Here is a 10,701-nt window from a genome sequence, read left to right on the forward strand (position 1 = left end):
CACATGATCCGCTCTGCTGTCGTGACTCTGGACCGACTCGATCACATGATCCGCTCTGTGCTGTCCTGACTCTGGACCGACTCGATCACATGATCCGCTCTGTGCTGTCGTGACTCTGGACCGACTCGATCACATGATCCGCTCTGAGCTGTCGTGACTCTGGACCGACTCGATCACATGATCCGCTCTGAGCTGTTGTGACTCTGGACCGACTCGATCACATGATCCGCTCTGTGCTGTCCTGACTCTGGACCGACTCGATCACATGATCCGCTCTGTGCTGTCCTGACTCTGGACCGACTCGATCACATGATCCGCTCTGTGCTGTCGTGACTCTGGACCGACTCGATCACATGATCCGCTCTGTGCTGTCGTGACTCTGGACCAACTCGATCACATGATCCTCTCTGTGCTGTCGTGACTCTGGACCGACTCGATCACATGATCCGCTCTGTGCTGTCGTGACTCTGGACCGACTCGATCACATGATCCGCTCTGTGCTGTCGTGACTCTGGACCGACTCGATCACATGATCCGCTCTGTGCTGTCGTGACTCTGGACCGACTCGATCACATGATCCGCTCTGAGCTGTCGTGACTCTGGACCGACTCGATCACATGATCCGCTCTGTGCTGTCGTGACTCTGGACCGACTCGATCACATGATCCGCTCTGTGCTGTCGTGACTCTGGACCGACTCGATCACATGATTCGCTCTGTGCTGTCGTGACTCTGGACCGACTCGATCACATGATCCGCTCTGAGCTGTCGTGTCTCTGGACCGACTCGATCACATGATCCGCTCTGAGCTGTCCTGACTCTGGACCGACTCGATCACATGATCCGCTCTGTGCTGTCATGTCTCTGGGCCGTCTCGATCACATGATCCGCTCTGTGCTGTCCTGACTCTGGACCGACTCGATCACATGATCCGCTCTGTGCTGTCGTGACTCTGGACCGACTCGATCACATGATCCGCTCTGAGCTGTCGTGACTCTGGACCGACTCGATCACATGATCCTTTCTGTGCTGTCGTGACTCTGGACCGTCTCGATCACATGATCCGCTCTGTGCTGTCGTGACTCTGGACCGACTCGATCACATGATCCGCTCTGTGCTGTCGTGACTCTGGACCGACTCGATCACATGATCCGCTCTGTGCTGTCGTGACTCTGGATCGACTCGATCACATGATCCTCTCTGTGCTGTCGTGACTCTGGGCCGACTCGATCACATGATCCGCTCTGTGCTGTCGAGACTCTGGACCGACTCGATCACATGATCCGCTCTGTGCTGTCGTGACTCTGGACCGACTCGATCACATGATCCGCTCTGAGCTGTCGTGACTCTGGACCGACTCGATCACATGATCTACTCTGTGCTGTCGTGACTCTGGACCGACTCGATCACATGATCCGCTCTGTGCTGTCGTGACTCTGGACCGAATTATTATTAAATGGATTATTTTTTTATAAAAAATAATTTATTATTGAGTTAATTATTACACTAGTTTCGGTAAGAGTTTTAAATGTTTTAGATGTTTTCTTTTACTCTCCAAAGACTGCTTGCATTTTGATTAAAAAACACTAGTAATACGGTGTAATATTATTGCAACTTATGTATTGTAAAATTTTATTTATTTCTGTGAAACAGTCTTCAGTCACATGATTCTTCAGAAATCATTATAATAAGCTGATTTGCTGCTCAAGAAACATTTCTGATTTTTATCAATGTTTAATGTTTCTTTGATGGATAGAAAGTTCACAAGAAAAGCATTTATTTGAAATACCGGTATCATTCTTTGTCACTTTTGATCTATTTAATGCATCCTTGATTAATAAAGGTACTCATTTCTGACCCTAAACATTTTTACAGTAGTGCATATGATTTTAAACTCTCCTTATCCCATTGACTTCCATTAAAAGTGTGCTTTTTATTGACTGTGATAACCTCAACTTCTACTCAGCCTTTTTCAACTCCATCATTTGTGAATATTCATTGATGTACAAGGTTGAGGAAATGTAGGAAGCTCATATACAGCTCTGCATATGAAGAAGCTTCTCTTCCCGTCGCTCTCATTCTTTGTGATTCCAGCCGTCTCTTTATTTTCATGCATTATTAAGAGCGGCCTCGGGCTCGCAGTAGTGCGCCTTATAAGCAATGCTTCGTTCTCTGCCACTGACTCCAGAAACATCTGACGCAAACTCTCCAGACGTTCCTAAAAGTGCTGCTGTTCTCAGCCAACAAACACCTAGAAAGACGAATCCTGAAGGGAGTTTCTGGAGCCTCCTCAGAACTCTTCCAGTTTTTGGGAGATGTTTGCGTGTGCTGTTTGAGGGTTTTATGGAGATGAAACCATTGAGAGCACTGCAGAACTCACTCAATGTCTAGCTTGTCTCTTCTTGCATCTTGACGGGAGTCTGGGAATTAGAGAAGGAGACTCATTTCAGGAGTAAGAAAAGGGGAAGTTTGGACAGCAAATGATGATGCAGCTAATGAAGACTGAGTGTTGTGTAATACAGTCTGAGGTGCCGTGTGTGTGTGTGTGTGTGTGTGTTTATGTTTGTTTGTGTCTGTGTGTGTGTGGGCTCTGACAGTAATGAGGAGGGGAAGGTTACTGACTCTGCTTCTGGTAAGTAGCTCCCATGTTTGACTCCTGCATGCTGATTGGTGGCTTCAGGCTCATCGGAGTTTCCTGTAAGGAAACCTTGGGAACCCTTTGAACTGCTGAGATGGTCTTTTCCCTAGAAGAGGATGGTCTATACACCATTTTCCACTGTATAAACAGTGTTGTGTATCGTCCCTCAGGGTTCCTCTTGTTCTCTCATCACACCACTGCTTCTAAACTTTACTTTGTCTCAGTTTTAAAGTTCTGATTTAAAGGGGTCATTTTATAAGAAACCATTTTATGGTAAAATGTAATTTTTCCTGTGATCAAAGCTGAATTTTCAGCATCATTACTCTAGTCTTCAGTGTCACATGATCCTTCAGAAATGTACAGCTAACATAAAGGCACATTCATATTGTTATCGGTGTTGAAAACAGTTCTGCTTCATATTAAATTGTGGAAACCCTGATACAGTTTTCAGGATTTTTTGTTCAAAATAACATTTTAAAACATGATAAATGTCACTTTTAAAAATTTCACGTGTCTTTGCTGAATAAAAGTAATAATTAATCTCACTGAGGGGAAAAAAAACATTTAACAAATGTGATGACACTTTTGTGATGCAAGGTCAGAGAGCAAAAAGGTTACTGTACATGCAATCAAAAGGTTTTTCCTAGTGCAATTTCAAAGCAGATTTGACATGCCAAATTGATAACAAATGTTTTAGGTGGATGTTATTTCAGTCCTGCAGCAAAATATAAGGATGTAAATCATAAAACTGATCCAGTGTGGTTGCATGTGGAAATCCTTGAGCAATCAACTGAGGTTTTTGGCTCAATCTCTCCCAGCGGAACAGCGTGGGATTGGGAACAGCAGTGCTGGATTCGGGGGAATCCTGGAGTGAATTCCATGGAAATGTGTCTGTCGAGTACTTGCATGCTCAGATATTAGTTTCTAAATAAGTATGTGTGTGTGTTTGCAAAGAGGCCAGATAAGACGCATACAAAGGAAGTCCTATAGTCCACGTCGTCTTGCAGATATTTCCTCCTGAATGCCGTTTCTTTTGTTCTTCTGTTGTTGTGAACGTGGCAGTGCAGTTACTGCATGCATGACAGGACACACAGGTTGCATAAGATGTGCTTTAGTCATGTGATTCCCAGAGATTGACAGGCAGCAGAGATGTTGTCTGATTTGATCACATCTGGGACTGACGTACAAATGCTCTGTTAAGTGTGTGGACAAGTCGTTCTGATTTAGTGATCCACTTTTGATAATAGATTTAGGCACTGTATGCTGTTTTTTTTTCTTTAGTGTGCGTTTGTGTGGGAGCCCGGCTGGTTTGCGGGCATTCAACTTCTGTATGCCATAACAAGTCCAACGCTATCAGGCAAATGACTTTAACCTTTTGACACCTACTCTGTCATTTGTCAAAACACGTGGGGTGGAAAACTAGCAGTGGTGTTACACAGCCAGCCTCTGAAGATTTACATGCTACAGTCTGTTCAGTCATTGTAGATTAGATAAAATTCAGTAGATTTATTATGTATTGTTCTCCATATACATTGCTTAGCAGTAGGGATTTTATTTTCTGTCCCAGATTTTTTCTTACTTCATATATTCATTTTCATATACATAAACATACATATGCCTTGACATAAATGTTTTGCTCACCAAGTTACAAGTCACTCAGTTTTGAAATTGATACCATGGGGGAAATATAGAGATACTTTTTACATTATCTCATAATTTGGCTGCTGTCACTTTAAGACCTGACCCATGGATCCATTATACTGTTACATATGTGTTTTCTTTCTCTGTTTACATTCACTTAAAACAGAATTGACTGTGTTTAAATGCCAAGACTGGCATTTAGACATTATTTTGTGTGTATTTGACTGCACGAAATCTGAGTAAAATCATGCGCAATCTCCCTCTGAAATTCAAGCACTCTAACACCACCGATATTCATCCGGAGCAAATTAGCTAGTGAGTGAGTGAGTGGAGGCGGGTGAGTTTGTCACTCACTGTTGGAGAGATGAGAGAGAGAAAGCGCAGCAGAAAACACTACATTACACTTGAAAAATGTATATAGGCCTATTGTATATAAAATGAAACCGGCGTGACTGTGTTACACACCACTGCCGAAATAAATGCATTTGGCGAATGTTCATGTCAAGTCCTGCATACACACATCATTGTGTAATAAATGTATGCATATAGCCATTATTATATGTGCAATTCAAAAAATTCAATTAAATTTACTTAAAGCCACCCCGTCAGATTGGAACTAGCAGATTTTGCCAGGTCTAGCCATTTCTGTGTGCAATATGCATCAGACGGCTTTCAAGCAGCCTGGCTGAGAGGCTGAGACTATTTTTCTAATGACCCCGCTCTTTAGGACAGGTACACTCAGTCCAGCTCTCATTTAAAATGTGTTTGTGAATAAGCACCACCCACTCATGTGATATTTATACCCACATGCTGCCACGGCCATTAAATCCAGATCTCTGATCACATTAAATTTCCATTAGCCTCTATGTCGTTAGTGCACATACGCTAGCATCTAATGAAGTCTCCTGGACCAGTCAAGATGACCAGTGCGTGTTTCTTCAAAGAAGAAATCCGCTTCAGAATTCCTGGTTGTCATGGCAGCATTAACCAGGGGAAACTTCAGCCTGTATTATTGTCATCATTTGGCACCTTTGTGCAGCAACTCTGTTTTCCAAATCCTCTTGCTAAGTGTTCCACCGAATCGGAGGTTTAGAGTTGGTGTGGTCGCTGTTTTGGAAGGAAAATTGTGTTTTGGGGGAAAGAATGTGTGTGGGAGAGGATGGAGAGATTTGGAGAAGGATTGAGAGTGAGGACCAACTCTACTGTGGTTTGTCCCATATGCCAACTGCAATGAATAGCAGTTGATCTTCATGCCATTTAATAGCAATAGCAATTGGTCTGCAGTTCAAGGAGTTCCTCTCAAAATGAAAGGAGATCCGCCATACCTACAGACTCATTATTGAACACCATCATAGAGAAAAAGAGGAAGAGAAAATATCTAGAGGAGATTCTTTGCATTGTGTTCATGACTACCAACTTTCTGAAGTGTTTCTGTTCTTCTTTCACTCTTAATTTTGTCATGAGGTTCCTTTCCTGTCAGGTCACCCAAATGTGCATTTGTGATGTAGGTGAAAACATGATATTTGAAACTAGAATCACAAATATAGAGCCTTACATCTGAATTTTTTTTGTCAGATTATAGCACACTTCTAGAACAGAATGTGCATAAACAGCTCTGTAACAGTATTTTGCCAAGTAAGACAACATATTTCGTTGATCCTGGACCAACATTTCTATCTGAAATGTCAGTCCTAATCCTAATCCTAATCCTATCCCCTAAACCTAACCACGGGTTATCCCTAAAGTCAGAGGGGAATGATTAACACTGATGTAGAAGCACCTAACCCTAAACTTGACATAAACTGTAAACTCATAAATTGCCCCTCAAATTTGATTGGTTGGTTGAAATGATGTTCCAGGATGAACAAACACGTTGATCCAGGAACATGTTGTACATTGTAGAATAAAAGCCTTAAATAAATCTGACCATCATGTAAAGCAATCGTATCTCTTCAAAAGATTTGGATTAAACTGCTCAATTCATGTAGAATCTTTTTTTATGACCTTTTATTATAGCCTTTTTGGATCTTTTAAGTGTTTACCTAGACTTTCAATGGAGTGACAGAAACCTTGCGGTTTCATAAGAGTTTGGAACTACATAATTGACAGAATTTGTGCCCTTTAAGGTTATATATACCTACTCTAAGGTATTAATATGTCGCTTTTAAAGGCTAGATAAGATAAATTGTTGACCCTTTAAGGGTAATGCCCCATGCCAATGTAATATTTGTGCTTTTTTTTCTTACTGGTTGTGATTGTGTTGTCATGCAGTCTTTTGCTTTTTCAGTGTGAGCAGACAAGTTACTTGTCACTGGACACTTTTCCTGGTTAGGACACAGCATTAATCTGATGTAGCAGTTGAAACCAAGCGTAATTATCTCTGGTAATAATTTTCCTAAAGTATGCAAAGAAGTCACTCTGCTCAACAATGCTCTTGTGTTTGAGGCCGCTTTGCATTCGCTCAGTCCACAGTTGAGGAAACGGCACCTGCAACCACTCGCTTTCGCTTCAACCAGAATATTCAGATTTTGATTTCACGCTCACAGGCCTTGGTGGAGTTCTCGGACACCATCTCACCCTAGGAATTCAGGGAGTGTGTTGGGCGGACTGGGGCTCCTATTTGCGGTTCATTAACTAACAGTTGTTATCTGATCCCTCATACATTGGTGTTCATATGCTCCATTGATTGCTCCAAACGGATGAGGGTTGGATAAATCTAAACTAGTGGTTAGACCAAGCGGTTCAAGCCTATAAACATCTATGGTGACTCAGCATCCAGAAATCCCCCAGATGAAGGTGCAGAATGGGATGATGTTATAATTGGTGATGACTGTAATGCAGTGCTCCACGAGGTGGTTAAGTGTTACGAGAATGAGTGAAGAGTGATGTGATGAAATGGAAGAGACTAGAGTGGGATTAATTGAGTCCTCCAGAGATACAGAGCAAGTTCAGGCGTTCCCGATCATGCTGACCTTAGTGATATGATACTGAGTGTTTTTTGTTTAAACTGTCGCTGTTAAAGCAATAGTTCACCCAAAAATGAAAAGGACCCCATGATGCACTCACCCTCAAGCCATCTTAGGTGCATATAAGACAATCTTCTTTCAGACGAATACAATCAGAGTTATATTAAAAAATCCAAGCCTTCCAAGCTTTATAATGGCAGCCCAAAATTTGAAGCCCAAAAAACCTGCATTCACCCATTATAAAAGTAATCCACAAGGCTCTGGGGGGTTAATAAAGGCCTTCTGAAGCTAATCAATGGGTTTGTGTAAGAAAAATATCGATATTTAACACGTTATAAAATCAAATATCTTGCTTTCAGCGGACCACCTTCCATATTCAACTCACAGATCAAGCATAACTAGCGTAAAGACATAGCGTAACACTTTTAACACTCTCGGAGGAAGCTATATTTTACTTAGTTTTAAATATGGATATTTTTCTTACACAAACCCATCAATTAGCTTTAGAAGGCCTTTATTTACCCCTGTAGCTAAGTGTAGTTTTAAAATGAATGGATGCATTTTTAATGCTTAAAATTTTGGGCCATTCACTGCCATTATAAAGCTTGGAAGGCTTGGATTTTTTAATATAACTCTGATTGTATTCGTCTGAAAGAAGATTGTCTTATATGCTTCTAAGATGGCCTGGACATTTTTTTTAAATAACTCTGATTGTATTGGTCTGAAAGAAGAATATACACCCAAGATGGCTTGCGGGAGAATAAATTGGGGATAATTTTTGGGTGAACTATCCCTTTAAAGATTCTCTCTCTTTTTCTGGGATACTTTTTTTTTTTACACCTCCAGTAACGGATTTTGAAGTGTAATGCTGCTAGACATTTTGAGCTCTGCAACTTTTAATAAATGAATGTGCTCTTGTTTTGAATTTAAGAAAGTGTTTCTAGAAAACAGTAATTGTGACTGTGATGCAAGAACATTTCCATCTTGAAACACTGTTTAATAATTTAATAAGTACTGCATTACAGGAATGCCTCATTGTTTCTAGATTCATCACGATTTCTCAATTTTTGTATTGCACAAATTCCAATTGTACAGCTATTTGTTAAGATGAAAGTCTTTTGTCAAACCCGGGTTCAGAGATGGTTTTCCCCCTGAATTATACTCACATCCACATGCAGTTAGTGTGCGTACTTACTTAGAGTAACGTTAAAAAAATCTGTGTTTTTACCAGGCCTTGTGTAGTAAGTGATGCTGGATGTGGGTTGAAGGGAAAGATTTGCTAAGATTGGGTTATATAACAGATTGAGCTTGCTTCGAGAGAACGATAGGGCTGGGGGAGTTAATCAAGGGTGTGCCTTCAGCCCACTCATCATGACATAACATGCTGCGACCTTGGTCACTGGGCACCCCCACTCGCAACTCCACCCTGTTCCTCATGCAGTGAAGAGTGTCATTCCCATTACAGTGATCCGAGCAGTGTCTGGGAGTCTTTTAGTGGCCAACCCGCAAGCAAGGATTCTTTCCAAAACTGCTCCGGTTCTCGCTTCACAGTGAGGCATTGTTTTCAAAGCAAACTAGTGTTTACTAATGCTTTGTAATGGGGTTTTGTGGTTGAAACTCACCACACATCTGTTCTGCTTTTTTGTATTTGTGTATGCTATGGCTGTGTATGCATGGGTGTGTGACTTAAGGTAGTGAAAGGAGATGATTGCTTCTCATTCCCTTTACAGCGCATATACATGCCTACATACAAACACACACTCAGTACACACTGTCCTGACTGGTCTTATATAATAATCAGTAATTCCATTCTAATATTGGGTATATTCTCAGTGTGCATATCCCTCCCACACACAGAGCAGATAATATGAAATATTAAATGTCTGCTGTACCTGTGAGATGATAGACAGGAAGTTTTTTTTTTTTTTTTTTTGCAGGCCAACATTATGGTATTATAATATATTACACAACATGTTTAACATTAGATATATAGTAATATTATTGATTTAAGGAGACAGCAATATCCCCTGCTAACACCTTTAATCCTGTTGTAAAATTAAACCTTGACATTATTTGTTTTCAGTGTCAACCAAAAAATTTATTTTTAGTTGATATGGTCAACACTGTCTCTAGTATTAATAATATACGGATTAAAAAAAATACTTATTATACGTTTGACTTACTTTGATGTAATTGGTTTTTTAAAGCCGTATTTTGAAATGCTACCGCACTCTGACCTGATTTTATAATTTATGCTTATTACTATTATCCAGCCATGTGGCTAAAATGGAAATCTTTCTTTTTCTGTTTCAGATAAAATAGAGGAAGCACAGAAGGAGCTCAAAGACCCCAAAGTTGGACACAAAGGTATGATTCATCATTGAAAATAACATTTCTGTGACTGTTCTTTTCAAATAACATCCACAGGAAGCTTTTCTCTCCTCCCCCTCCTCAATACCAGAACATCCAGTACCTAAGCTATTTCATTCTCTCAGAGAGGTATGAGCACGTCTGTTGCTTTAAAGGGGAATTGATGGGTCTTTGTGCAGCAGTTGAATCGCTCTGCTCATTAAGTTTCCATCTAAGGAAGATGATGCTTTTCCGTGTGGAATCTGGGTCAAAGTTTTGAATATTTTTTCAGACACAGCTTTATTCGGCCTCTCAATGTTTAAATGTTCTGCCACACCCATTGCATGTATTATGCTGAAGTTCTCTGGGCTGGCAGCGTGATGCTTTTGAGGGTGCATTGGATGTTCTGGGGGTTTCCTGAAGTTTCAGCACCTCTGTTGGCTTACATCTGGGGCCATCACATTTAGCTCTGCTGTGCATGCACTCTGTGAATGTACCTGCAGCACTCGTCTACAGCATGAGCATGGCAATTAACATTACTCTGGTTTAAACAGAAAACACATGGATCAGCCATTTCAAATCTTCACTTTACCAGCATACATGGAAAAACAGCATAGATGTTGCATAATAGGCTGGAATGGGAAAGTGTTATAGATTATGTAAAAGCAAAAAGTAAAAAAAAAAGAGTGTATAAGCTGTTGTAGTCTTAGTTTATTAGAAGACATGGCACCATGATACTGTTATGGAATTATTTTTTTATTTACCTTGTACCATGTAAATATATTGAATCCTTTGTTACCATGTTACTATACAACTAGCATATTCATTACCATCGTGGCATGAAAGTATTCATTTTAAATATTAGGTTTTTAATAATTAGGTTTATCCTGAGCTTGTTTTTATTAGTTGGGACGGGTTACATCAGAATGCAACTGGTTCAATATTACATAAACCCCTTCTCAAAATACAACAGGCAGTGATGTCACCGGTCATCTCTGTGCTAATCCTAAATCTATTAAAGGTGGTTAATTAGCTCAGAGCTCACATATGTCCTCATATCCTCTTTCTATGTTCTCTAGAAACATGTAAGGAAGTTGTCTTGAGGAAA

At 40.6% G+C, this 10,701-nt stretch overlaps 1 protein-coding gene across 2 annotated transcripts in view; it reads left to right on the plus strand.

Annotated features, from left to right (window-relative positions):
- Positions 1-10,701, plus strand: part of hivep1 (HIVEP zinc finger 1) — a 68,786-nt gene that overhangs the window by 46,090 nt on the left and 11,995 nt on the right. For both annotated transcript variants that reach the window (XM_067426314.1, XM_067426315.1), the window contains exon 3: positions 9,558-9,611. In XM_067426314.1, coding sequence (XP_067282415.1) covers positions 9,558-9,611 — 54 coding nt within the window. The remainder of the gene's footprint in view (positions 1-9,557; positions 9,612-10,701) is intronic.

This window comes from Pseudorasbora parva, chromosome 19, assembly GCF_024679245.1.
Source record: "Pseudorasbora parva isolate DD20220531a chromosome 19, ASM2467924v1, whole genome shotgun sequence".
NCBI lineage: Eukaryota > Metazoa > Chordata > Actinopteri > Cypriniformes > Gobionidae > Pseudorasbora > Pseudorasbora parva.